Here is a 27138-nt window from a genome sequence, read left to right on the forward strand (position 1 = left end):
AGGCTCGATTGCTGGTCAATCGATCGATACATCGGGGTTTCCCTTCAGAGCCTTCCTTTTGTTTCTATTCCTTTTTCTCTTTGTAATTTAGATGGCAGATGGTAGAGGGAGGGTGGACATGGGTTAAGATGCCTTTAGGAGAGGGTGTTCAGAGTACAGCGTGTGTGGCTGCTGGTCAGCCATACCATAGGAAATGATGGAAGGAGGGAAGGAGGGATAGAGCGCCCCCTATTCCCCGCCCGTAGTGGAGGAAAGATACAGACAGTCAACAGTCGTCGAATAAAAAGAAAAAGGGCAAAGTCTTGTTGTAGCTATATATATTTCAGTCGTCGTCGCCATACTTATAAGATTTGGTATATACCCACCTTCCCATATCTCTACTCTGAATGCCTATTAGTCCGCTCCCCCCTTCTCCTCTCCTCCTCTCCTACCACGTCAACTACTTGCCCCTCGCACTCTCCAATATCCTCCCCGCACTAACAATTCCCGTAGTACAAATCAACCACCTCCTATTCCGACTGCGTGAACTCATGAATCGCAATGCGGCAATCTCGGCATAGGTGATTCCTCCGAGGTAGAAGACCACGGTTGTGCGAGGGCGGTCCGGATCGGTAGACCAGGGGAGGTTGGGATCGCTTGAGGTGCCTGGGCGCGGAGAGGGGTCTTCCACGGCGCTGGGGTTGGGATTGGGGTTCGGGTTGGGGGTGGGAGCCATGTCGGGACCGCCTGCTTGTGCATGTGCTGCGGGAGCGGGAGTGGGAGCGGGGGGAGGAGGAGCTTTGGAAGAGGTGCGGATGAGGTTGGGAGGTTGGGCAAAATCAAACGTCTCGCCCGGTATGGCTGCGAGGACGTCTTCGAATCCCTTCCATCCCACGAGGGGGTGCGCACGGGGTTTACTGCGTGTCTCTCCTCGTCCCCCCGCACCGCTCTTTGCAGCCGCAGAGCTGTTAGCGCTTTGGAGCGTACCGACAAGGGCCTCTTTCTGCCCTACGGCCTGCACGACTCGTGTACTCAGTGGAGCATACCCCGAGTACACGTACGCCACATCCGTCGGGTCCGATTCGGAAACTTCGTCGTTGATCAGACGTAGTGGCTGGCGCACCCGCTCGAACGCCGGCACACCACCCGCGCCTACGCCTGCATTGCCGACGCCGCCGGAGAGAGAGCCGGTGAACCTTGCAGCGGTCGAGGGGGCAGCGGCTGCGCTCACTGCTGATGGTGGGCGGATCTTTGTCAGGACGCCGGCACGCTCCAAGTTGAGGAGCGTAGTGAGGTGCTCGTACCCATAGGTCTGGCAGATGTCCCTCTTCAGCGAGTCGAGGTTCTTGGGCTTGATGCCGCCCGAAATGGTGCTCAGCAAGCAAAGGAGCCTGAGGACGACGGTCACTGGCGCCTCCATAATGATGAGATCCTCAATGGCCGTCAACTGCGCATTGAGATTCACGCCCGCAACGATGTTCTGCTGGATCTCCAAGGAGCGGTTGAACGTATCCGAGTTCGCCTCTCCCATCAGCTGCTCGGTCAGAGCAGTGTGCAGGCGAAGAGCTGTGTGCTCACTCTGCAGCCCACCCAGCTTGCCCACAAAGGCCCGCATCTCGCTCACGGTCTTTGCCGAGTGCCGATCCTGATACGAAGTTGAGAGCCGCTTCGCAAAGGAGTGTAGGACGGAGCCCACGGTGGAAAAGTTGAGGTCTCGGATTTGAGAGTAGAGGACATCGGTCGTGGGGTCGAGGCGGTGCTTTTTGAGCGGGCGGGAGGCGGAAGGGGTGACTATGCCTGTGGTGGAGGTGCTGGTTGAAGACGGACCTTGAGGTGTCGAGGACGTGTTGAGGAGAGCAGGATCGACTTCGACATGAGCGCTCTTGACACCAATGACCTCATCCAGCAGTCCCATGTACGTGAGCTGACTACACATGGGCGTAGCCATGTCCATGCCCCTCTCAACGATGACCAGACCGTCTATCACTGTGCTCAAAGTCGTCAGACTCGCATTCGTCGGATCTCCAGCTAGATGCTCCCTCCGCTGCCGCATGAGCAGGTCTGCCAGTCGCTTCGAGTAGTTGCCCTTGCCGGTGATCTTTGGGAAGCAGCCCCAGAGCATCTGACAGGTCATGAGAGCCATCGCGCTGCGATGCAGGACGGTCTGATCGCCGGTGATATAGAGGTCCTTCCATGCCGCTCCTTCCTCCTCCAAGCTCAGGAGGTCGGGCTCGAGAGGTACAAACTCAATACCGAAGTCGTACAGGTCTAGCTTGGGCAACACTGGGGAGAGCGACAGAAGCGAGAGCTCGGTCCGGTGTGGAGTCAGAAGTGCATGATATGTGTGCGTTGGAGAGGACGGTGACTTGTGCTCGTCGCTGCGGATGTGAGCTTCGGGCAGGGAAGCAATGTAGAGAAGAGTGTCAGTATGTAGCCGCAGAAGATTGAGATGACGTAACGTGCGACTGGGAGAGATGTCTTCCGTTCTTGAGCTAGGCCGTCCAAGCTCAACGTCATGACTGAGCATAGTCGGAGACAGAGCTGCCTTTGGAGGCGGATGGGCTAGGATGCAATCGGAAGCGGAGACGAGCTCGAGAGAGCCATCCCCGCTGTTCTTTGATCTTTGGACGCTGACTGACCCGTTTCCTCGTGGAGCGTTTGCGGAAGGGTACGGGCTAATTTGGTCCAGTATGGCAGTAGAATGGGGCGTAGAGAACCGAGACGGGACCTAGGGCTGCCGACTCACCTTTGATGACCTTGATCCACTTCTCCTCTGGCCTGCAGACGTACACAACTGCCTTTGTAGGTGCATTGACGGCCTTTCCCTTCTTCTCCTCTTCTGCATCTTCGAATTCGCCGTCCTTTTGCTCCATCCAGAACATCCTCTCCACACCTACATTCTTGAGACTGCTGGTGTCCACAACGAGGCCTAGAGGTCCTGCCAAGGTTGGGTCGAGGATGAGCGTCTTCGAGTATGGGATGGAGGATAGGTGGGACAAGAAGAGGCGGGATGAGAGCGCCGACAGATGTGCCACTGTAAGGTTGACGGGACCGGAGACCTCGACCTCTGTGAGAGGCTCATCAACGCCGTGACCTGCAACCCCAGGGGCCTTGGCAGAGGAAGAAGCTGCCATGTCTGCTGCTGCTGCTGCGTGTCTATGGTCCGCCGTAGTGCCGGCTGAAGCAGCAGTGGAAGGCTTGCTGCGCTATGTTACCAGTACTGTAGTGTGTGAAGAAGGTATGCTCATGATCCTCGCATCAGTAGGTTGTCTAGACGAGTGAGAGGGAAGGATACTGAGATGTGCAATGCGAGGAGGAGCAGATGTTCCCGCACTCCAGGCGCGTCGCCGCCTTTCCGTCGCTGCCTGATCCTTGACCCTCACGACTCTGCTACCATCTCCAGCACCATCACCTCAACGCAAGCCGCCATGCTCGTCCCACCCAACAACTTTGGCATGGTCGAGGAGGATCTGTACCGCTCAGGATCCCCAGACTCGATCAATTTCCCCTTCCTGGAGATGCTAGGACTCAACAGTCTTGTCTGGCTCGCACCAGAGGAGCCCAGCCCAGAGCTGTAAGTGGACAGATGGACACTTGGCAGCGTAACCCGCTGCGATGAGCCGAGCTGACATTCGATCGTCCTACCCTATGCTCTCTTGAATCTGGTATCAGCTTGACGTTCTGCAATCAGAACTCCATTTCCCTCTACCACCTCGGTCACCTCCACTCCACCTCAGCCTGGGAACCCATCACAGAAGAAGTAGTCCTGCAGGCTCTCAACCTCCTCGTGCAGCCTGCCACGTATCCTGCCATTGTCATGTGTAACCAGGGAAGACACAGGACGGGAACAGTCATTGGGTGTTTGCGCAAGTTGCAGATGTGGTGTCTCAGCTCCATCCTCGAGGAGTACAGGCGCTTTGCGGGACCCAAGGTCCGAGTGATGAACGAGCAGGTGAGTGCAAGGCAGCAGGGGGTCATCGAGTCGTGTTCAGTCGAGTCTCAACGCCTCACTTGCCCCTGTCTTGCCCAGTTCATCGAGCTCTTCGACATCGATCTAGTATTCGAATGATTCCTACAGGCTGTTCCACGGAATCATCTCTCTCCGCCGGACCAAAGGCTCCCATGCGACTCAAGCATGCTTCAGGCAGACAAAGGACAAAGCGGACGAGACGGTAACATTGATCCACGCAGACTCCTCTACAAGTATCACGCTCACACAGCTCAAGCGGTCGGGACGACGAACTGCTTCCTGCCGCCGAGAGCGTACCACACCAACGACAGAGTCATCAAGCCTACCAAGACGACGGAGGCATAATTCTGCATGGCGATCGGAACGGAACAGAGCCAGAGCGTGAGCTCTGCTTTGCTTGGTCACCCATTCCCCACGACAATACTCACCATGGCCGTCTCGGAAGTTGGTAGCACGGTAGGCTGCGACAGGAAGCAATGAATGCGACTCAGCCTCAAAGTCGTCGCGCAACGAGAGCCACTTCAACTCACCATGCTGAAGAGAACAGCTTGAAAGGCGACCCACAGTAAGGCAATGAAATTTGCAAACCACCCAAGCATAGGCGGAAGATGCCACGATGCAGCATTCACTGTCCTTCTGCGATCAGATATTGCGCTCATCGCAATGGGAATGGCATAGCTGACGGCGAGCGCAATGACTCCCGTCGCAACAAAGGCATTGAAGGCCGAAGTCGATCCCAGGTAGATCAACCCAAGGAGCATCTGCACCACCGTCAACAGCACCAGGGCGTTCCTCGGCACTCCAAATTTGGCATCGATGACCGAAAAAAAGTCGCCAAAGGGGATGCCGTGGTCTCGAGCAAAAGACCAGAACATTCTTGAAGCGGCTGTGGTGATGGATATACAGCAGAAGAGGGTCAAGATGAGGACGAGGACAGTGAGGCCCACACCACCTCCCGGAGAGCCGGTGACCGTTGCAAAGATGTAAGGCAGAGCTTGACCGCTGCTAGCGCCTGCTTCTACGATGTCTGCAAGGGGAGGCAGGGTGGCACAGATTGGGATGATGAAGAATAGGCCTGCTACAAGTCCTACGGGGACGGCCAGACTAAGCGCCCAAGGGACGCTCGTCTCTGGGCTAGATACCTCTTCGGACATGGAGGTGATCTGGTAGGCAGACGCGAGGAGATGGAAACGTGTCAATAGAGCAGGTCCAACAATGCATGACCTTCCTACACTCACCATGCCAAGCGCAGAGAAGCAGTAAGCAGAGGGAAGAAGTCCAATGGCGAAGCCAAAGCCTCCCCATCCCGAAAGGGTGCTATCGAAGTGTCCCAGTGTATAACTAGCCGAGTGTCTCTCATCTGCCGTGGAAGGCAACACGATGAGCACGAGGAAAATGACCAGCAATGTATACCCTGCGCAAAAGGAGTCTACAAACGGCAAGAAGCGATTCCCCAATAGACAAATGGCAAAGGTCGCTACGAGGATTGCGTAAAAGATGAGTAGGAGCTGCCAATTGGTTGCTGCGAATTCTGGTTTGGCAATGGTAATGCAAGCAGCGAGTAGTGAGGCGAATCCAAATGTCACACTGAGCGTGATGGTGAGATTCCCCACTAGGACGACCCAGCCGGTGAGATAGGCGGCGAAACGTCTACTTCCCTGAGGCGCTAGACGGTACGTCGCGTAGTGGGAACCGGCGGAGGTGGGGAAGGCAGAGGAAAGCTCGGCGAGAGAGAGACCGATGAATTCTTGAAGGACTAAGCAGACGACCCATCCTAGCCAGAGGGGGAGCTGACCACCACCGACAATGGCGCTCATGACTATGACAAGGGGTGTGGGAATCAGTCCCTTAGTCTCTCTTCCTTGCGGTAGTCTCTGTTCACGCCCAACGTCTACTCACTGGGTGCACCAAACCCATAAGGAATAGCAGCAATCGCCAATGCCTGAAAAAGGAGTGTGAACAGTCCTCTATTCCTCACTAGATTCTCTTCTGGCCGGTATCCAAGCGACTGGAGTTGCTGCGCCTCTTTGCCTTCGTACACGCCTGCTTCTCCTCCCTGAACAATGTGCGTGCCATTGGTACGGGGTGGCTGATAGGAGGTGAGGTTGATGGAGTGTTTCTCCTTGTCGGCGGGGGGTTGCGAACTGATGGACTTTTGGTCGGCGGACATGGCTGGTTGAGGAAGGCGGGGAGGGATGGGGGATGGGGGATGTGACGAGGATGGACGATGGCGGGACAGGGACAGGGACAGGGACAGGGATGACAATCGCAAAGAGGCAACTCGGGGGACGAAGCCTCAATCATCATTATCAATTTCACTAAAGTATTCACCTGCACGCAAGCTGCACTGATACGGTCTCCTTCCTCTCCTTCCCCCTTCCCCTGCTCAATCACCCGTAGGGCCCTTCCTCCCCACCACACCCGAGCAGGGCCACTCAGGGAGCGGCGCTCCAAGGCAGATACGGAAGGCACCTCGGAAGCGGAGCTCATGCGCATCTGCATATCAGCCGTGCACGGGCCGGGTCCACCCACTCACGGGCGCTCGCGCTCGCGCCCCCCTCTGTCCCCGCTTGTGCTAATCTGAGATTTGCCTTCCCGTCGTAGATAAGCGCAAGGGGAGATGGCTAGTGGGAAAAGGAGCCGCGAACGACGGACCACAGGATGAGATTGTAGATGAGGGACGAGAGAGACGTCTGATCTGGTACATGCACACATGAAAACTCTAATCACCATGGCGTAGGCCTGGACGCGAGCGAAGCAGACCAAGGGGCCGCGGTACAATTGTCCTGCCTTTCCCCGCACACGCCCGACATTGAGGGGCGCACCTCGCTCCTTATCTTGCCGTTACCGTTTCCCATCACGGGCCACCCCCGCTCTTGGGAGCTCCTCTTCCACAATTGCCGCTGACTCACTCAGACTTCAAAGTCAGGTAGGAAGAACCTCGCAAAGCTACTCGATGCGCTGCGCAAACCATCACCACCTCCGCCGCCACTGCCACTGTCATTGGCACTACCGCCGCTACCAGGCTCGACGGAGCGACAGAGTGGACAGCTCTTCGTCTGTCTCAGCCAGGTCTTGAGGCACGTCTCGTGAAACTCGTGCTCGCACCAGCATGCTGCCATCTTGTCATGACCCTCGTACTCTTCCAAGCAGATGGGACATTGCTCCGGTCCGGCGCTTTCGCTTGCTATGCTGGGAGAAGGAGAAGAGCTTGAGGAGGCGGCAGCAGAGGAAGAGCTACTGCTGCTGGCGATGACTGCATCGTCTGTACCTTGCAGTGGCTGACTCGCAGGGTCCTCATCCATGGCTCTTGCCTTGCCCTTGCGCTCGGCGCTTCCCTGCCTGTTTCCCCTCTCTGCGAGTAGATGAGCATACCGAGACTCGTAGCTGAACACGCTCAACCCCTCCAGCGTGGCTTCGGAGGCACCCCTACGCACTCGTGACCTAGACTCGTCCATGAAGCCCAAGAATGGCTCTTGAAGACCGGCCGGCACGGTCAGACGTCGCAGTAGTGTATCCACGTCGTCTCTCTCCATCTCAGGTCGATCCGCGGTAGCTCTCGTCGTTGCCATCGTACTCGTAGTGGTACTCGTAGTCGATGCTGTCATCGTCGCGAGCCTTCCACCAAAACGAGACGCTCGCATGTTGATGAGGTCTGTGTAATAGGGCTCTGCGCTGCGCAATCGATCCTCAGAGGCTGTAGTAGCTCTTGAAGTCAACGTAGCAGGATGTCCAAAGCGGAAGCGCGAGCGGCGAGCCATAGCGGCGACTGACGCTCTACCGCTGTCGGGCGCGTCCAAGCCGTGAGTGCTGTCAATGCCGTATCTCCCATCGCCTGACAAGGCTCCTGCTGGAGTGCGGTGAGCAGGCATCCGCGGGGAAGAGTCCTGTACACGCCGGCCGCTGGGGTGTGGCCACAGCAGGTCCATCATTTGCTGATAATCGTTGCTTCTGCGATCGTGGGCACTGGTTGCTTGCAGAGCAGCTGCAGAAGTGTCGAGATCGCTTGCACCACGCATGATATTGCGAAGTTGACCGCCGTGCCCTTCATTGCCGGATGCCCGAGAGCGAGCCAAGACTTCGCCTGCTGAGTGATCGTCAAAGTCGCGCCAGATGTGGGCTAGGTTGCGCTCGCTCCAAGAGAGGTTTTGTTCGCTCAAAGAGTGTGTCGGAGCGCTCGAGGTAAGTTCAAAGCGATCTCGCTGCTGTCGTTCCTGTCTTTCTTCTTCCAGCGATATCCGAGCCTGCATATCCTCGATCTCGGCTGCTTCTTGCGAGTGTAATCTGGCAAAGTCCAGGGGTTCGTTGCGAAGGCCAGGACTGCCTGCACTGAGCATCGGGACAGTTCCAAAAGGCGAGTAAGGCCATTGGCTCCGCAGCGAGGGCGATGGACGGTCTCGAGATGGAGGCCTGGCTCTTGAGCTATCCCCAGAATTTGATGTCCCTCCATCACTCCCAGACGCATATCCGAGAGGCCTGCCAAATGGACGGGTTCCAGCATGAGAGAGATCTGACCTTCGTGCAGGCAGAGTTTCAGCAGCCAGTCGAGATCGACTGGTCGCATCTGATATGGGTCGGCTGCTGCGTTCACTTGGCAAAGCAGAAAACAGCGATACGTTTTCTTGCTCTCGACGAGTCCGAGGTGCATTCCACCTAGCACTGTCAAAACTCGGAGGGTGGAGGTGCGAATGTGTAGACTCGGCATCTGGTCGCTGACGCTCGTCGATGGCTCCGTTCTCCGTAAACGGAGTGACCAGAGGTGAATTGTGGCGGATCAAAGGCAGAGAAGGCGGACCTTGCCCAAGCGACGTGGTTGTGCGGTCCTCGTCACTGCCAATGCCGGAGTCGATCTCACCAGTTGCTGCCTCCGCCTCACCGGGCGGCTCAGTCTGTCGACCTGAGAGTAGACTCCGGAATCTGTCTAGCTGGTCTCGTGACCGCTCTAGAAGGACACGGGTCTGATTGAGATGCCACTGCGCCTGCGATGAGCCCGACGAAGCCGAAGTCAATTCGCACAAATCCTGATAGGCGGTCTGGTGTCTGAGCACCTCTGCTCGAGCGGCATCAATCTGAGTTTGCAGACTTTCGAGCCGCTGAGAAAAATCTTGGTAGATGAATGTCTGCCTTGGATCGCCAATGGTGGTTGTTTGAGAACTCGAAGATGAGCCATTCTCGCGATTCAGCCGCCAGTCTCTGGGCGGAGGCCCATCAAGCAGCATGCTGCTGTGGCTTGACTCCTGGATGTTCGAGGTGTGCTGTGCGGTTATACCGAGTGGTGCAATGGGTGCGTCGAAGTGATCGTCCACGACTTCGCTATCCCCATCGTCTTCCACCAGAAACGGTGGTTCGTCTTCGGAAGCTGTAGGAGAGGGAGTCACACTCGAATAGACTCGATCTCCCGATGACAGACCAAGAGCAGGGGGAAAGCTGGTCATTCTGCTTGCAAGACCGGATATGGAAGGAGAAGACGATCGGAACGAGGTTGCCGTCATTGGATCACGGGAGGTACTTGCGACCTGGTGAGGCGAGAGGGCAGCTGAAGCGCGAAGGTCGGATGTAGACTCGGGCCGTCGCCTCTTTGGTGTAGCTCCGCGGCAAGGGCTCAACCACGGCTCTCGCGTTGCACCCTGACGCGAGTTCGGTCGACCGATACGTAAAGATCTCGAGCCACCAGCTGCTGCTGCGGCATCTTGGCTCTCAGAACTTGCCGCTTCGGAACTCAGACGGGAAATTGGACGTGAATGCCGACCTGATCTTTCCTCGAAGGATCTCTTCATGGCTGACGGAGCGGTGTTGGTGGATTGGCTACTTGACGGGCGATCAGCAGATGGCCCACTATCCGGTCGGGAACTGCTTGCTCCTATGCTACTGAAGGGTGAGACGTACCTTGCCATTGCCCAATTGCTAGGGACAACTGCAGAGCGAGTCTGCTCCTGACGAGGATGATCAGCTGTAGGAGTGTACCTAGGAAGGGCCATTCGCAACCTCTCAGGAATGACTGTTTCGGACTGTTCGCTAGATACAGCCATGCGTGAGATGTGATCGTGCCCTCCAAGGGAGCCCAGACCCTCTGAGAAGGGTCGACGATGGTCTGCATTCCTCTCTCGCTCGAAGAAAGCCCGGGCATGATCCGTACGTCTCCGGCTTCTGCCGAGAATGTTGCGATGTGCCTCAGCTATACTTCTAGTCCGGCGCGCTAGATAGTCGTCCTCCGTCTCTCCAAAGGGCCGCCTACTGCTGGAGGGGGAATAAGACTCCATATCTCCCAGCCAGGAGCGGGAATGAAGCATCGCATCCTGCAGGTTTGTAGAAGAAATGCTAGGTTGTTCACCGATCTGACTAGCAGACTCCCGAGAGGTTCTCTGAATGTTGCCCTCGTAGAAGGGTCGGGAGTCTGACGATCTGACCGGTGGGGATGACCTATGCGAGTCATCAGAGAAAGCTCTGCTGTGGTCTGCGAGCGCCCTAGCAGGCAGAGACGGCGAGGCCATGGCCTCCTGAGCTAGAGCACCCGTTCACGTACGCTCTCTGTACAGCCGCTGGAGGTACTTTTGAAATCGCAGAGGGCAGAGTGAGCAAGTCACAAGGTTTCGAAAGCGTATGATGAGTGAACAACAGACGGGGAGGGCAGTGGCAAGGTGATCGTGGAATGGTCGGGAAGATATAAGGTCAAGGAGGAGCAGTGCGAGGGCAGCGAGGGTGACGAGGTGAATGACTGACTGCCCTGGGCCAAAGTGTCCCTGACCCTCCCGGCGCACGGAGCTCAGCCGCCGCCCTCTCCACTTGGCACAACGAAACAGGGCCCACGCCCCCACTGCACCCTCGTCCTGGACTGAAACGGTTGCGTACATTTGAAACACCCGAAGACGTGATCTCGCTGCTACATCAGTCGCATCGATGCAGGATGACAATGGAGGATTTTGACAGCTGAGGCAGTGCCTCGTCAAAGTAAGACTATACAGATGAGTGGAGAGACGGGAGAACATAAGAATTTTGGTAGGGAGAACTCAGACCTTAGTCCGATACCTTCTCTTCCAGTCGTGCTTGCAACCTCTCAGTAATCGCTCTCGGACCCATCAGAATCCTCTTCACCAGAGCTGCTCTCAGACTGGACCAGGTCATCGTGACCGCCGGCAATGGGGGCGGCAGCGGAGGCAGCAGGAGCGCTGCCCGCTCCAGCCCCACTATTGGCCCTCTCAAACGAGTTGAGCTGCTCCTGGAGAGCGGCGATTCTTGCTGCCTCTGCTTCTTCGTCGAGGTTCTTCCTCTTCTTACCACCCACTCCTTTGCCCGATCCCGCCTTGGCTGTTCCCGGCTTGGGTCCCGGCTTCTTCTTGGGCTTGACCACGTATCGGTAGAGTCGGTATAGCGTGCGCGGGCTGAGATCGTCAATGTCCAGCTCGATCTCCTCGTCATCGTTTGCGCTTGCCGGCTTGTCCTCGCTAATGATCTGCAAGGCGCCGTCAAGTCGCTCTTCGGAAAGCTGAGTGATCTTGCGCGCAAGCTCCTCCTTCTGCTCGTAGGTGACGACGCGAACGTCATCCTCGTCGTCGCTGCCAGCACCTCCTTTGCTTCCCGAGGCCGCCTTCTTCTTAGACTGCTTAGGCTTCTTCGGCTGACCGTCGACTGAGGCTCCGCCAGCCGAAGAAGTTCTGGGTTTCGAAGCACTCTTCTTCTTACCCTCTCCAACAGCACTTGAGCTAGCCTTCTTCTTAGGCCCGCCAGCCTTGCCACCACTACCACTGGCCTTGGCGCTGCCCAGCTTGGCCTCTCGCTTCATCTCAGCAAGCTTCTCTTCAAGCTCTCGGATCTGTGCCAGCTTGGCTGCTTCCGCCTCTGCGTCTTCCTCATCTTCCTCGTCTTCCATATCGGGTTCGGGGCTGAGTGGCTTGGCTTTCGGCATATTGCTCATCTTCTCCTCGAAGACCGCTTCCGTTCGCTTGCCCATCTGATGAACCTCGTTATCGGGAGGATTAAAGGTGTAGCAGTTGTTGAAGAGAAGCTTCATGTCAGCCACAAAGTCATTCTTGTCCGCGTACTCCCGCTTCCTGAGCCTGCCCTGAATCTGGTTCAGACAGATGGGCCGCTTGATCAATTGGTAGTACGCAGGGGCAAAGTCCATGTCCTTAGCGGGTAGATCGTTGAAGACCCACATGAAGTGTTGGTTGCTTGCCTTGGTCAAGAAATCGTCAATCACCTTGAGACAGTACTTGAGCTCGTCCTGATTGACCTTTGCGTAGTACTGTTGCTCCCTGGCGGTCAAAGGCTTGCCCGATTTGCGCTTCTTGCCGCCAGACGAGGACTGTGGCTCATCAGCATAGGGCAAGTCTCGGGGAGGAGGCGGGTGAATCTCTCTCTTGGGACGACCGCTGAGATCCGAAGACAAGCGGCGAATAGTAGGTACAGGGTTAGACGGTCGGCGGGCTTTCTTGTCGTCGACAACTGGTTCTGGCAGAGGAGGTGCCACCTCAATCGGCAGAGTCTTCATGTGTCTCTCGAAGACGGCCTCGAGAGCCTTGGCGCTAGCCGACACCGGATGGTCCGGACCATTGAAGCGGATACAGTTTGTGAAAACGAGACGCACATCACCTTCCCATTGCTCCACGCTAGTGTACACATCCTTGGCCGGGTCCAAGCCCCAAGCGGCTGCTTGTTTCGTCTTTTCTGTAGGCTTGCCGCCCTTTGAGGCGGCTGCTGTCAGGGCGAGCTTGATATCGATGGTACCCAAATCCATTGGACTGGTAATGATCTGGGTGTAGTGCGGGATGCCCAGAGCCACCGGATTGACGGGAGCTTGGAACGCAGGAGATTCCGGACGGTTTTTGAGAGATTTGATGCTGTTCTGGGCAAATTTGATCTGAGCAGGAGTCATTGCAATCGTAGATGCATCTGGAAGCGGCCCAGTAGGAGTTGCTGGCGCAGCCGGCATTGCAGCAGACTCAGGCAGGGTCTCGGTTCTTTGCCTCTTGGCGGGTGGTTCGTTCGATTCGACGCCTGAGGCGGCTGGGGCTTCTGTCGACGCCGTGCCGACACCTAGACCGCCGAGAGCAGGTGCAACGACAGCAGGGCCGGACATGGGATCCGAAGCAACACCGCTGACGTCGGTCATGGTTGCATCCTTGATGGGAGTGGGGTCGACAACTGATGTAGGAGGAGCGGCAGTGCCATTAAGGTGTACGGCAGCTGTGGGACGGTCTGCCTCGGTATTGAAGGCACTAGACGATGTGATCGCAGCTGATGGATGATCTTCCGACTGTCCATCAATTGCAGTACCATTGACATCCACTGGCAGAGGCAGAGTCTCCTTGACTGGGTCAACCGCCAGCTCCGATGGCCTTTGAGCATCAGCCGAAGCTGTATTAGCATCGACGGCAACACCACTAGCTCCAACATCTGCCTCCTCTTGAGCGTCGAAAGGGTTGCCCGTACCGGGGGCTGAGACCTCGGTCGCACCCACCGAAGCACTGGGAGCGGCAACACTCTGCGAGATCGAGGCGGCTGAATCTGGTGCGACAGGCTGCGCAACGTCCGCAATGGTATCCTTGCTGTCCACGACTGCGCCACTTGCGGTGATGTCTCCATGAGCAGTAGTTTCCGCGTCACGTACAGCAAAACCGTTGAGGCTTCCGGATGTCCCGTTGCTGTCAGTGTCCTTCGCGACAGCATCAGCCATAGCATTCGAGCTGCCAACAGTCCCGTTCGACGCCGCCGGAAGAATTGGCTCCGTACTGGCGGCTGTTAGGGATGCTATGCCGCTAGCACTATCTTGCGGCTCAGAGTGAGTAGTACTGCCAGCCAGATCTGCTCCTTGTGGAGGAGCAGCTGATGGCTGTTGCTTCACAATGTCCATGTGAGGAGCGGCGGGCTGGACAGTGGTGTCGAGGGCTGCATCAGAAGACTGCGTAGCTGCGTTGGCATCTTGCTGCTGCTGTTGAGGCTCGATCGGAGGTTGGTCAGCCATGGCGATGGGAGAGCTCTTTCGAGTACGACGCGCTCCAAGTCGCGCTAGTCGTGGCAAGAGAGGGTCCGTGTGATTGTATGCAGCCTCTCACACGCAATGACGTCGAGCGTGAGGTGAGTGGGTGGGATCAGAAGGGGGGAGAGAAGCAATGTGGCAGCGGATGCTTCGCTTTCGAGTGATGTAAAGGCGAGAAGGAGTTGTTCCGAGACACGGAAGTGATAAATTAGAAGGCAAGATGCGAAGGACGTGAAGCGACCTCTCTATAGTGCGGACTTTCGCGTCTCGGCTCCGAGCCGGACGACGACGATTTCACTTTCGCCCTTCTGCCGCCCTGTTTTCGGGATATAGGCCGTACCATTACCACCTCCTCCCTCTCCTTCCTCGTTTCCCTCTTCGATCCCACTCGGCGCTGGTTGCCTTCTCCCTCGTTGAATCCGGCGGCTCCAGCGAGCATCTACGTCTGTGGTTGCCTCTTCTCTGCACCCTATTTCCATCGTTCCTCGGTACCTACCGAGGTAACCCAGGGTACAATATCCGTCCCGCCTTGCTCCTTCCGGTACGACGAGCAATCGCCCGCGGTAGACAGCAGCCGTTGCATTGTACTAGCGCCTTGATTGTGAAGCTCAAAGGCGTCTGGCTTTTCGATCGGCCAGGTCTTCTTCGCCTCATCGTCATCTCCTAGTTTGCACATTCCGGCACCCTCACACTCGTCGATCGGCGCGTCGCTCCCCTCGAGCGCCCTTAAACACGACGACGATCGCTTCTCATCCTATCGCTCAGACCAGCAGGACAGTGGCATCTCCAGCTTTCCCTTCCAAGTCAGAGCTGGAGGCGGAACTTGCTGCTGAACAAGCTGCCGCTGCTGGACCTGCGGACAGGAGATCCTCAGTCTTCTCTTCCCGTAGAGGCACCAGAGGTGGTGATGGGGAGGAGTCTGGTCCCAGCGAGCTTACTTTGATCGCCTACTCGGCGTTCATGGGGCTGAGCTCCCTTCTCTTTGGCGGACTTACTCTCCTCCAAGGCCGCAACGGCAGTGGGACGCTAGATGAGCACGAGGTCCCGGCTCTGACAGTACGAGAAGCTTTCCTTCAGGGCCTCAGCCTCGTCATGACTAACGTACACAATCAAATGGCTGGCATTGCCAGTCTCTTCTTTCCCGGAGATCCCCAGACGCTCGTCACTGGCCTTCTCATCATTACCCTCATCTTCACAATCGCCTACTCAACAAAGCCGTCAGACGCCTCCTTCCAGTCTTACCTCACCGACCTCTCTCTGCACCAACATCTTCGTCACATTCGTGATCAGTCGCGTCGAAGCGCCTCCCCAACAAACCAGCCCAATCCTGCTCTTCCCGCTGAGGGAAAGGGGAAGGGCTCGAGCGAGGGCGCCGCAAATGATGTATCTGCAATTGATACTGCCACTGGCGAAGACTGGGATCCTGATCAGACGTACCCTCATGTCTTGACCTTCGCAAACAGGATATCAGTTTCTCTTCGCACGCCTCCATACATCCGCCATGATTATGCCCTCTTCAGCATCGTAATGGTAGCCCACCCTGCAATCGCTTGTCCCAACCTCTTTCCGGCTAGGGGTAACTTGAAGAAGGTCAATGCCGCAAAGGCTTGCACGAAGTGCGCAGCTCCAGATGCTTCCATTCATCATAGCCGTACATCGTGGTATGTCGGAGCGTTTGGTACATGGTGGACGGGTGCCAAAGATATTCGGGACAAAGCTTCGATACAGGATGTCAAGGGTCAGCATCATGCCCACCCTGCAGAGCCTCAGTGGGGCGTACTTGATATGCGTTCTGGTGGTGACAAGAAGAAGCGTCGTGAGTCTAGAGATTAAATACAGAGCTGCAAGCTGTGCAGGGCTGACCACGAAGTTGACCTCTCGACATTACCATTACTCTCACCAGGCCGCGTATCTCCCCAGAATGAAAGATCACTTCTACGAGATGGTCCCACTGAAGACTCCCAGTCCACAGGAACTGCTTTGTCTTCGACCGCCAAGCCTGCCAGGCGGAAGAAGCAGCCTCATCGTCTTAGAACTTCGCAGATTCCCGCCCAAGCTCCACCTCGAAGTAGCGTCCTTGCGCAACAGCAGCAACGGAAGACTGTAGTGGACGACACAGTTCGCTGTAGGCCAGAAGCTGTTACGCAACACGACGATAGTCCGGCAAACGAAGTCGAGGCTTGCGGAACTCCATCACCCAGGTCAGCTTCTGCAGATCGTTCCACAGTCGAGTCGCCGTCATCTGCAATTGATCCACTCAATGCAGCAGCTGAAGCAGCTGTAGATGATTTGAGATCACAGCTGTCGTCACTCAAGACGTCTTCGGAAGGAACACGTCAACAGCTGCAAAGTCAGCTCGAGGATCTCAGATCACGGAAAAGAGACGAAGACATTGCTCGCTCTGATCTCAGGGGCAGGATGAAGACCCTCGATGAAGGCAAGAGGACTGCAGAAGCTGCCAAGCGAGACGCCGAGAGAAAGCTGAAGACTGCCCAAGCGGTCAAGGAGAATCTGGAGAAGAGAATCTTGTCAGCTGAAGCTGCACTCGAAAACTTCGGTGATCGTCAGACACAAGCTGATCAACGTGTCAAGGATGAGCTGCAGAACGGTCAGAATCGTAGAACGGAGATCGAAACAGAGAGGCTAGCAAAGCTCCAAAGCACAGAAGATGCCGAGAAGAACCTCGAGACGCTTCGAACGAAGATCGCATCATTGGAACAAAGAGTTTGTGAAGAGCAGAAGAATCTCAAGGCCGCAGAACAAAGTCTGAGGGAGAGAAGCTACGCCCGTGCGCAGCAGGCGGCAGCAGCAGCAGCAGCGGCCGCCGCCGCTTCTGGGGGCGTTTCCCATTCTTTCTCGCGCTCTGGACACGGATCAAGTGATGCCCTGCATCTCATGTCGAACGGCTACGGACCTGGCGACTCTTTTCTCTTTGGACAAACTCGATCAGTCAGCGACTCAGTGCCGGCGTCTGCACCATATGACGACGGTAGAAATGCAATCTTCGAGGACTTTCACCGGTCATCACCGACCCATGGCCACTTCCCGCACCAGCAGTCCAGCCGCAGGATCTCTCAGGATTTTGGCGGATCCGGCATCGGTGGCACAGGCATCCATGGAAGCGACGCACCATTCCAGCCATTTGGAGGGCTGCAGCCATATTCAGATCATCCACAGAGTCTGGAAGCTCCGGCTCACGCGTCTGTGTTCCCAAGAGGGAGTCCTTCCGCGGGCGGGGCTGTCCGGGCTAGCCAGATGCTGCATCCTCGGAATCAGCAAGACGCTGTCGGACCATTCTCGCCAAATCAGGCCAACGGGAATCTCCAAGCTCACATGATGCCACCCGTCTCGCCTTTCTCCACTGACCTCTTGCCAAGCAACCTCTTCGCAAGTACAGATGACGATGATACCCATCCCGGGGTCATGCCAGGTACCAGGTCGGAGGCGATTGAAGCTGCTCTGGGGCGATTTGGTCTGGATACCTCAGACCAATCCGACGCTGATGGCACTCAATCGGACAAGGATGTTGTCGATGCTGTGCTGGAGAGAGCCTTAGGACCGCTCTCGGAACATGAAAGTGAGGAGGAAACTCAAGCTGCCGCGAAAACGACAAGTGCTCGCAGCTGGTGGGGTACCAACAAGGCACGGCAGCTAGGCAAAGAGCGTCAGACAGACTCCACAGACAGCACGGTCGGAGCATCTCAGGGAGACTCCGACTCAGATGGAGAAGCTGTGGAACCAGGAGCCGCGAAGCAGCAGCGCAAAACCTTTGGCTCCTTCCCACGTCTTTCGCTCAATCAGCTCAACCCATCTGCCAAAGTCTTTCGAAGTGCTTCCCGCAAGCAAGCTGATGCAGATGCGCTCAAAGGGCTCAACAGAGAGGGCTTTGGCAGCCAGGGGTACCTTGGCTCAACTGCGACCGTCGGCAGGCCAGTTGACTGGAGCACTCCGAGCCTTGGAGATCATAGCTCTAACAGCAGCCTCCATGGTCATGGGCCGAACAGCAGCGGCGTTTCTTTCGACGCTGTGCGAAGGGCCTTTGAAGCTTCCAATCCTCCCGATGACGAGGAAGGTAGACGATCTTGGAGTGCCTTTGATCAATGGAGCCAGCGTCAAGGATTTCAGCCTACTGCATCTCGTATGAACGGCGCCGCACGAGGACTCGGAGGAGCGGCCAGTCAACAGAATCCCGCAGCCGCTCCTCGCAGCATCAGCGGTGGAACGCGCCGATCTGCGGGACCGGGTACTATGGACTCCAATCAAGATGGCTTTCAGGTCTGGCCCGAAGATCTATTCTCTCCGCTGAACCGAACTGCGTCTTCTCATTCGGCTGGCGCCAGCATCGGATCCAGTGTGCCTTCGTCTTCTCAGCAGGATGCCTCTCCGCTCGCCCCACGGGACAGACCGACGAATCGATCTAGATTTGCGTTCTGGAGTCAGAACTCGAAGGCCTCGCTCAACAGCGCCGGATCTGCTGCTTCTGATCAACAGCTTAGTAGCAGTGCCGGGGGCGGAGCTAACAACAATGGTCTGCCAACGAGCTCGATCGCGTCTGGTGCGTCTTCCGGGTCGCCCAGCCAATCTACCGAGGGCGAGGGCAAGGGGGACCATGCCCCTGCCTCTGCTTCGAAGCCCAAGAGATCCTTCCGATGGTCCAGACGATCTCAGACTGCCAACTCCCAAGCTTCCGCTGCATCCGATGCCGACGCTGATGAAGAGTGAGCGTGAAGAGGGTGGCCCTCCGGAATTGCCGTGGTCAAGATGATCGGTGGTCAGTAATGCTTGTACGTCGCTCGTTGTCTAGCCGCCAAATGTATCCATCTGCATCCATCTCTGTCGTTTGTTCTTCCAGCATTGCTTGACCTGAAATTCGTGAGCTCCCTGGGTGACCTGTGCTAGCAACCTCAAGTGGAGGTTCCTTATATCCGCTTCAGATGGCGCATACCGCTTCGGCTTTACCGCTCGTCCTTCCTCTTCACCCCTGTCCCCCTACCGACAGTACTCCATACCCGATCAAGTATTCCTCGAAGGTCTCACTATGTCACACCCTCACACCTCACACATTGACCCACGCTCCCTACCCTTTGAGCCACTGCCCAAGGGCGTCCCGACATGCTCTGTCGAGCTTCTCCACATGGGCTGGATTCACTCCCGTCGGGGGATGTGGGCCGATGATGCTTGGGAGCAGGACGAGAGGAGGAAGCAGGCAAAGGCAGATGCAGACTATTCGCTGCCCATCTTTGGAGCATTGCTGCAGCATGGAGAGGATCGATACCTCTGGGATCTGGGTAAGTAGCGCGATAGAGCAGGCACCTTGTCGCGGCAAGTTGACTGATTCCTTTCCGCCGGCTCTAAATGTACGTGCTCCAGGCTGGAGGAACGATCCCGAGAACCTCCCGGAGATGTTCAAGTCCGTTTCTTTCGGCCGTACTGAGCTCCCTTCGTCAGCACAAGCACACAATCTAGTCGACCCGTCGAGCCTGACAGGCATCATCTGGTCCCATGCCCACATCGACCATTACGGTGCAACGGACCGGTTCCCTCCCACCATTCCTCTGTTCCTGGGCGAGGGGTCCTTGAAATGGATCAACGGAGGTGACAAGAAGGGCGGTCTGAAGAGTTTCCCGAGCACGTATCTTGAACAAGGAAGGGAGTTCATTGAGGTAGGAGAGGGAAGTGGGGAAAGGTGGAAGAAGAGGGCCATCGGGCCTTTTGAGGAGGCGTATGACCTCTTTGGTGACGAGTCCACCTTCCTCGTCAAGGCGTCTGGAGTGAGTACAGCCTTGATTGACTGCGTAGCCGATCTTGCTTCTCATCTTGCGTTCTCGCTCCACCACATTCCTTCGCACGCAGCACTGCCCCGGCCATCTAGCCCTCTTGGCTCACGTCTCCTCAGGCGACTGGGTCTTCCTCGCGGGCGACGCAGCACACAATCAAGCTCTCTACCTTCCCGTTCCACCTCAACCCTTCCATCACGAAACAGATCGTCGTTCAGTGCCGGCCAAGTTCAAGCTCACACCAGAGTCGGAGAACTGGAGTTGCATGCAGGACTTTCCAGAGATGTTTTGGCGGACGGCCAGCGCTATGACTAGGTTGGAGATGGAGGACAATGTGATGGTTGTGCTGTGAGTACGCTTCGTGGAAGCCGGCAGAAGCAGGCGAGTGACTGACACCTAGACGAATTGCGACTCTCCTACTTTCTACATACCTCACAGAGGTCACGAGAAGGAGTTCGCGACCGTTGCCGGTCTTGAAGCAGGGGATCGCTGTGATCTGAGTCAGTGGAGGCAAAAAGATCTCAAAAAGAAGAAGGATCAGGAGGGCGAGAAGGTGCGAGAGGGCTTGAATGAGTTGTAAAGTTGCGCCTTTCGTCCTGGAACGCATTCCACCCTGGTCGCGGTTCATGATCGAATATATCGTATCCGTAAGATGAGGACGTAAGATTATGGCATCGCAACGGTACAAATGTATCTGACGTCTCTTACAAAGCCGTTCCCCTCTCAAAGTTATCCCTGATCTCCTGTGTGTACTCATCGAAGTACCTCCCAATCTTCTTGTTGAAGTGTTGATTCTTCTCATTGATGTACGTCACTTCTCCGCCCTCTTCAGCCGGACGCTTGCGAGAGCGCTTCTTGCGTACGTCCGTCTCCATGTTCATGTGAGAGACGACGCGGTCGATGGCTGTATCATTGGGTCTGTGGTCTCCATAAGAGAGGCTGTTAACACCCGCGTAGATGTCCTCTTTGCGGACTACCTGCTGGTTGCTCGAGGGGTCGCCTGCGGCTCCTCTTCTAATCAGACTTGTTGAGCTAGAAGAAGGACCGGCCGAATTCCCTTCGACTGTTTTCTGGTAGCTCTTGATGTCTGGCTTGAAAGACTTGAGCCCGCGTGCGTACGATCGAGCCGCTAAGCCATTTGCATCTACAACGACGCGAGAGAGAACGAAAGAGAAGTCGCAATCAGTCTCGCTCCTGAGGCCTGAGTCTTCCATCCGAGGCTCTACTCACCGATGATACCCTTGTCCTTGCTTTCCTCTCCCCTCGCCTGCATCTCCTCCCACCTCTCTCCATCCTCAATCGTGTACTTCCAATTCCTCTGCCGTTCCCAATCCTCGCCCCGCTGCTCTGCATCGATCCTGTCTAGTGTCTGCTCGGCCTTGGCTAGCTTGCGGGAATTCGTCGCATCGCGCACGTTGTTGGAGCGAGCTTGCTTATCGAGGGCGAGATCTCTGCGATTTTGAGTTGAAGATTGGGCCTGAAGATGCGAGGAAAGGGAGAGCGGTTGTCAGAAAGATTTACAATGTTATGCAGGGCTGTCTGCTCACGACTCACCATCTTCTTTTTGAGAGCATTCATCTTCTCCCGCCTCTGCTCCATAGTCAATCTTGTCTTCTCTGTTGGAGCAGCCAGTCCATTCGACATCGCTGCTTCTTCTTCTTCCGCCTCTGATGCTGTTGCCGGGTTCGTGGCTGCCTCTGCCTCTTCCGCTTCGGCCTGGGCCTCCCCAGCCAAAGCTCCTGCTGCTTGTTCCCCCTCCTCCTCTTGTACAGCAGCTGCAGCTTGGCCTTTCCCTCTCGCCTTTCCTTTTCCCTTCGATCTCGTGGTTTCTACCGACTCGTCCGCTGCCGTTGTTGCTGCCTTTGACGTCGATGCTTCATTGCTAGCTGCTGTAGGGGAAGTTGCGATCTCTTCGGATGCTTCCTGCTGTCGCTGCTCTCCCTCCAGCGCGGCTGGCTCCTCTACGACCGCCTTCTGAGCAGCTCGAGTCTTCCGTGGCATTCTATTAGGGTCCAGAGTAGCCGGAGTACGTAGAAAGGGGTGGATCTGTGAAATGCTATGTACGGTACGGTACGGTACGGTACGGTACGAAACTGAATGGAGAAAGGCCCCGTCCAGATTTTGCGGAACGGAAGAACGCGTGCGTCTCTGAGCTCCACTCCACCTGCAAGTCGCCCGAGAATTTGGCTGAGGAATACCGAGAAGCCGCAAAACTAAGCTTAGCTGTTACCTTAGCTCGTCCAATATCACAACTCGCAAGCTTACCGTCTCCTGTAAGCTCCTTTGCCTTTCTCCCGCCCTCTCACCCTCGTGATGGCTGCTCAGTCCAGAGGCGATGGTCCAGGTATGGCCTCGGCCACGCCCGGCCTCACGAAGGTCCTGCCATCCACGGAGAAGAAGAGTAACAACGAAGGGTCCAGCGGCTCCCTCAAGGGTTACGCAGCCGGCACTGCTTCTGGGGTGACGAAGCTGCTCAATGGTCACCCCTTTGACAGTATCAAGGTGCGGATGCAGGTCTCGCCGCAAGGGACATACAAAGGGCCCATCGACTGTTTCCTTCAGATGGCTCGGAAGGAGTCGCTACTGGGCCTCTACAAGGGCGCTTCACCACCCGCGGTGGGCTGGGCTGTGTCGGACTCGATTCTCCTAGGCACACTGCACAATCTGCGGTTACAGTTCAGTCGTATGACCGGAACAGGAGGGGACACGGGCAAGCCGCTGCCCGTGCAGTACCACGCTCTGGCCGGACTGGGAGCAGGCTGGACCAACAGCCTGATCACTACGCCCACGGAGAATCTCAAAACGCTCCTCCAGATGCAATTCCAGCGAGTACATCTCCCTGGCGTGAGATCCTTTGCTACTTCCGGAGGACCAGCATCAACTGTCACTATGAGCGGCAGTGGAGCAGAGACGGCCGCCCGTCACTTCACTGGACCGATCGACGCAGCACAGCAGATCATCAAGCATCATGGCGTGATAGGTCTATGGCGGACACTTCCGGCGACACTTACATTCCGCGCCAGCTTCGCAGTCATGTTTGGATCTTTCGAGGTATTCAACAAGGCCTTTGCCAACCTGAAGGGTACACCGTACGAGGTCTCTCCCTCCATCGCAACACTCCTCTCTGGAGGCCTAGCAGCAGAGTGCTTCTGGCTTTCTGCTCTTCCAGCGGATAATATCAAGAACATGATGATGGCGGATATCCCAGGAGAGAAGCCCAAGTATCCTACCATGCGGTCTGCTTTCGTGCAGATATGGAATCGACCGGGCCCGGACGCGGGAGTACTGCGGAGGATCAAGATGTTCTATACCGGATTCACACCCTGCGCGCTCAGGGCATTTCCAGTCAATGCAGCGGCCTTGTTCGTCTACGAGGGATGCATGGAATTGATGGGAGCAGAGAGGACGGTGAGCAAGTAGATAGCAGTTGGAACCGGATAGAGGGAGACAATTAGACCATTGCAGCGACGAGGAAGTCAGGACAAAACTACAGAAAGGACATAGAAAGAGGGAAGATTGTCCCGAGTCAGACCGGATGAGACGAAGCTTAGCAGCATCTCCTTCGTCTTCTCATCATTTCCACCACTCCCATTGTACCGGCAGCACTACCCGCACACACTTCATGTATTAGTACAGCAGCCAGCTACAAGCCGCATCCGACGCTCCGGACCGAACCGGAACGGGCGCACGGGGCGCGTGTCCATAATCGTAATGTCAGATAGATCATACCATACCACACTATGCCTCCTGGCCTTGTGAAGCAGAAGCAGAAGCAGAAGCAGTAGAAGCAGACGGTTGTCGGAATAAGAGCCAAAGACATTTCTATGCAATAGGAGACTTCTAAGAAAGGGGGAAAAGGAGAAGAGGGAGGTCTGACAGGCGGACGGGCTGGTTGGCGGGAGATGGATGGGTGGATGGGAGGGCAATGAAAGGGGGAAAATCGAGAGAGAGAGCGCGGAAGAGAGAGGGGGGGGGGGGGGAGAGGATTGGATAGCAGATCCGGACGAATGATCCGGAGCGAGACGCGGCGCGAGTCGGCGAGAGAGAGTACGAACGGAGCGGGAACGGGATGAGGAGCCTTGAGCCGGGGGGCCAGGACGCGGGTATCAGCGTTAGACTGATATCTAGGAGACGGGCTGAGGCGCCGGTGTCTTGTTTGGTCCAGCAGCGTGTGGCGGCAGAGCATGGGGCGAAGGCGAGCTATGGTTCCTTCGAGATGGCTGGCCTGCCGCTCTAGGCGTGGCCTGCATCGCGCTCTGCGAGGGCGAAGATGGCTGTAGCGCTGCACCTGCTTGCTCAGAAGAGGCCGTTGCTGAAGTCGATGACTGCGCCTTCCAGGTCGAGTCGTTGTCACCTGCGCCTGATTCCGTTGTGTAAGCCGATTCGCTCACCTCGGCATCTGCTGCTAACGATGGGAAAGAGCTAGATGCGCCCTCGCTTGAGGAGGACTCCAGCTCCTTTTGCTGGGCAGCGGCGTGCGCAGCCGCCTTTGCCTGCGCTGCTTGCAAGGCCTTTGGGTCTAGTGTCAGCGGAGCGGGTCCACCTGTAGGAGAGTCGGCCAAGCTGGAGCCCAAAGAGTTGCTGACAGGCTTAAGAGCGTCAAGAGCATCGAGGTCTGTCTCTGGGCCAACACCCTTGCCAACGGCGCTGATGAGACTACCTCCACTGCGTCCACCACCGCTGGCAATCGCTGCGAGATCATCGAACTGACCAGCCTTGAACATCTGTTCGAGCTCCCCTTCCACAATGACCCCCGATAGCCACTCGTGCTGCAGAGCCACCTCTGCGGATGTCCTCTTGTCGGGATGCAGCCTCAACATCGGCATGATGAATGTGTCGAGCTTCTTGGCATCCTCCAATGGCATGAGATACTTCTCTTGCAAGACGGAGATGAGGGGCCAGAAGCGCAGCTTGTGGATATGACGCAGTTCACCACGGCGATTGAAGAGGTCCGCGCTGTACTTGCCAGAGAAGGCCAGAGACTTGGGGAAGTCTCCGAGCAGCTCGATCACTTGCGCGATGTGGTCGTCGTCCTTGTTGTACTTCGACCCAGCAGCAGGGTCAAAGAGATAGTCTCCGGTGAGGAGCTCAAAGAACATGCATGCAGCACTCCATACATCTGCCGTTTGTCCCCATTTGGCACCCAGGATGACTTCGGGACATCTGTATTGCCTTGTCTGGATGTCATTTGTGAAGTGGTGGTCGACCCAGCAGGCATTTCCCAAGTCTGCAATTTTGACTGTGATCCTCTCCAGAGAGCTGGGGTCATAAGGGGGAGGTGGTGGCAGGGTCGTGGGGTCCCCAGCATTGACGGCTGGCACGAATGCATGTGGAACTCTTGACTCGGCAGATCCGGCATCGGACGACATGATGGAGTCGTTGACAGAAGAGGAGGCCATGGAGGAGGAGACGCCCGACGGCGAATTGCTGAACTCAGGACGAGACGGAGAAGGCATCGGTGGAGTTCCTGGAGGTTGAGCTGTCTTGACACCGGGTGCTTGCTGCGAAAGGAGGGAAGGACCCTTCTTAGCCTGCGATGCGGCGACAGATGGACCTCCCTTGCTTCCGAAGGCGGAAGGCTCTCCACTAGAGCCAGTGCTAAGTCCATCCATACCCTTTTGGATTCCCTCCGTAGTCTGCTCCTTATCCTGAATGCCTTTGCCGGACCCTTGCACCGACGATACGCTCTTCAAGCTTCCACTCGCGCTATCTCGACCCTCGATCTTCGACATTGCAAATGCCCACTTATCCAGCATGGGACTCGAGCTGAGACTGCTGCTAGGGCTGGGCAGTGGTTGCGAGCCGGTGATGAAGATGCCTTCCCGCCTCGGCGTCTGTGCACCTCCACGTCCCTGACTTGGGGGTACACCGACCAGCTTGGTGGGCACTGCTGCAGGATTTGTCTGGAGCTCGGCTTGTACCACAGACTCTACATCGTCGATGCAGATGAGAACATTCTCTGGCTTGAGATCCGTGTGAATAATCCCACACTCTCGATGCATGTAATCCAGACCCAGTAGCACCTGCTTCGCAATCTGCTTGACAATGTGAGGGGGTACACCACGGTGTTGATACCTCTTGATGAGGCCCAAGAGGTTCTCTCCGAGCACTTCGAAGACCATACACACATGTGAGCCATTTGGCCCCTTGTGCTTGAAGTGATCGAGTAGTGAGACGCAATGCCGCCTGCCTGCATGCCCTGGATTAGCTGCGACCAGCTTCTGCAGGAGCTTAATTTCATCCAAGGCTGTTTCAGTGTAGTGCGGAGCCGACTTGACGACTTTCAAAGCTACGTGACGGTTCATCCTGAAAAAAAGACCAAGTCAGAGGACATGTCAGCTTTCCTCTTGACCACTGCACTCAGAGCCGTAGCAGTTGCACTCACTTGTGATCCTTTGCCAACCACACCGTGGAGAAGTGACCCCAACCCAGCTTCCTGACGATCAAATACCGCCCCTCCGAGAATGTATCACCTACATGCACAGGGTGGTAGCCGCCCTTGCAGTAGTCTTCCAAGTCCTCCTCATCCTCTGTAGCCACCGATCCAGTGTCTGATGCTGTGTGCGAAGAGGGTCCTCCAAAACTAGCAGATTGCGATGCCGAGCCGGATGGCCCGCCGCCCCCAGAGTGAAGGCCGCCGCTGGCCATTGGCATCGGTTGTACAGTGGACTCGCCGCCACTTGTTCTGCAGTGAGAGTGAGCGTAGAGTGTCATGTGCAAGGCAGTAAGTCAGTAGCTGAGCAATACGAGAAGAGGCAAGAGGTGTACGGGTGTTCCGAGACGCGTGGCACGGCGATGTGGCCATCTGGCCATTGCAGTACATGCGATGAGCCCAGGATGCGGCAGACCATCGGTTTGCTACAGACAAAGTCATACGAGCACGGAATGCATATCCCGCCAGGGCTGCGTAGACGGATCTTTGCTCCCGGCGGGGACGATTGCCACCAATGATCCACCTCCTGGTCTTGGCTCCGCGCTTTCCAACCTTACCCACGGATGTGTCAGGCGGGCCCAAGTCCCTTGCCCTGTGGAACTGTGAACTCACTTTGAGGGCCCAGCTCCTCCATTGGAGGAAGCCGATGGTGTGGATGAGGATGCCATCTCCCTCTTCCGTCAGCTGGTGGATCAAGAGGAGCGTGTGTAGAGTCTCTTGTTGCCAGACGCTAGATGAGGTAGCCCAGGCGGAGCGGGTGGAGATGCGGGTAGAGCCGAGAGGTAGGCTCGTAGACAACGAGGCGGTGTGTTGGTAGCCTAAAGGAGATGATCGAAGGGTGCGCGATCTGATGTCGTGTGTATTGTGTGAGAGAGGGTGGAGGTAAGTTGACTTGACGGGGGGGAGGGGCGTGTATGGTAACGTGTGGGTGTGTGGATGATCAAAGGGCGGCTGCAGGGCAGCAAGCAATGAGCGGCAATGCACAAGGGCAGGCAGCACACGC

General features: G+C 56.6%; 10 protein-coding genes across 10 annotated transcripts; 4 read left to right on the forward strand and 6 right to left on the reverse strand.

Moving 5' to 3' along the window:
• Nucleotides 1-110: 110 nt before the first annotated feature.
• Nucleotides 111-3275, reverse strand: BCV69DRAFT_281135 (Sec1-like protein). Its single transcript, XM_025491867.1, has 2 exons — nt 2726-3275; nt 111-2370 (listed from the first exon to the last, which is right to left on the reverse strand). The coding sequence occupies exons 1-2, from the start codon at nt 3111-3113 to the stop codon at nt 440-442; spliced, it is 2319 nt and encodes a 772-aa protein (XP_025349291.1). The 5' UTR covers nt 3114-3275; the 3' UTR covers nt 111-439.
• Nucleotides 3276-3407: 132 nt separating this feature from the next.
• BCV69DRAFT_246563 (putative tyrosine phosphatase family protein) lies at nt 3408-4048 on the forward strand (the record flags this gene model as incomplete). The annotated part of the gene is made up of 3 exons (XM_025490215.1): nt 3408-3553; nt 3652-3931; nt 4010-4048. The coding sequence occupies 3 exons, from the start codon at nt 3408-3410 to the stop codon at nt 4046-4048; spliced, it is 465 nt and encodes a 154-aa protein (XP_025349292.1).
• Nucleotides 4049-4155: 107 nt separating this feature from the next.
• Nucleotides 4156-5988, reverse strand: BCV69DRAFT_256759 (amino acid transporter). The gene is made up of 5 exons (XM_025490610.1): nt 5849-5988; nt 5188-5768; nt 4480-5112; nt 4378-4410; nt 4156-4296 (listed from the first exon to the last, which is right to left on the reverse strand). Exons 2-5 carry the CDS (start codon nt 5764-5766, stop codon nt 4201-4203), a joined length of 1341 nt encoding a protein of 446 aa, XP_025349293.1. The 5' UTR covers nt 5767-5768; nt 5849-5988; the 3' UTR covers nt 4156-4200.
• Nucleotides 5989-6861: 873 nt separating this feature from the next.
• Nucleotides 6862-10440, reverse strand: BCV69DRAFT_297435 (hypothetical protein; the record flags this gene model as incomplete). Its single annotated transcript, XM_025494113.1, has 1 exon — nt 6862-10440. One exon carries the CDS (start codon nt 10438-10440, stop codon nt 6862-6864), a length of 3579 nt encoding a protein of 1192 aa, XP_025349294.1.
• A 563-nt stretch (nt 10441-11003) lies between these two features.
• BCV69DRAFT_245962 (Bromodomain-containing protein) lies at nt 11004-12821 on the reverse strand (the record flags this gene model as incomplete). The annotated part of the gene is made up of 1 exon (XM_025490183.1): nt 11004-12821. The coding sequence occupies one exon, from the start codon at nt 12819-12821 to the stop codon at nt 11004-11006; it is 1818 nt and encodes a 605-aa protein (XP_025349295.1).
• Nucleotides 12822-14739: 1918 nt separating this feature from the next.
• BCV69DRAFT_133951 (hypothetical protein) lies at nt 14740-18805 on the forward strand. Its single transcript, XM_025489249.1, has 2 exons — nt 14740-15741; nt 15829-18805. The coding sequence occupies exons 1-2, from the start codon at nt 14886-14888 to the stop codon at nt 18645-18647; spliced, it is 3675 nt and encodes a 1224-aa protein (XP_025349296.1). The 5' UTR covers nt 14740-14885; the 3' UTR covers nt 18648-18805.
• Nucleotides 18806-18963: 158 nt separating this feature from the next.
• Nucleotides 18964-20282, forward strand: BCV69DRAFT_297438 (hypothetical protein; the record flags this gene model as incomplete). Its single annotated transcript, XM_025494114.1, has 4 exons — nt 18964-19213; nt 19296-19696; nt 19779-20050; nt 20141-20282. The coding sequence occupies 4 exons, from the start codon at nt 18964-18966 to the stop codon at nt 20280-20282; spliced, it is 1065 nt and encodes a 354-aa protein (XP_025349297.1).
• Nucleotides 20283-20324: 42 nt separating this feature from the next.
• BCV69DRAFT_281141 (SYF2-domain-containing protein) lies at nt 20325-21796 on the reverse strand. Its single transcript, XM_025491868.1, has 3 exons — nt 21257-21796; nt 20933-21179; nt 20325-20846 (listed from the first exon to the last, which is right to left on the reverse strand). Exons 1-3 carry the CDS (start codon nt 21701-21703, stop codon nt 20407-20409), a joined length of 1134 nt encoding a protein of 377 aa, XP_025349298.1. The 5' UTR covers nt 21704-21796; the 3' UTR covers nt 20325-20406.
• A 119-nt stretch (nt 21797-21915) lies between these two features.
• On the forward strand, nt 21916-23435 carry BCV69DRAFT_281142 (mitochondrial carrier). The gene has a single exon (XM_025491869.1). It carries the CDS (start codon nt 22016-22018, stop codon nt 23120-23122), a length of 1107 nt encoding a protein of 368 aa, XP_025349299.1. The 5' UTR covers nt 21916-22015; the 3' UTR covers nt 23123-23435.
• A 391-nt stretch (nt 23436-23826) lies between these two features.
• BCV69DRAFT_297441 (kinase-like protein) lies at nt 23827-26803 on the reverse strand (the record flags this gene model as incomplete). Its single annotated transcript, XM_025494115.1, has 3 exons — nt 23827-26008; nt 26088-26387; nt 26748-26803. The coding sequence occupies 3 exons, from the start codon at nt 26801-26803 to the stop codon at nt 23827-23829; spliced, it is 2538 nt and encodes an 845-aa protein (XP_025349300.1).
• Between the last annotated feature and the right edge of the window lie 335 nt (nt 26804-27138).

This window comes from Pseudomicrostroma glucosiphilum (genome assembly GCF_003144135.1).
Source record: "Pseudomicrostroma glucosiphilum strain MCA 4718 unplaced genomic scaffold BCV69scaffold_3, whole genome shotgun sequence".
Lineage (NCBI taxonomy): Eukaryota > Fungi > Basidiomycota > Exobasidiomycetes > Microstromatales > Microstromataceae > Microstroma > Microstroma glucosiphilum.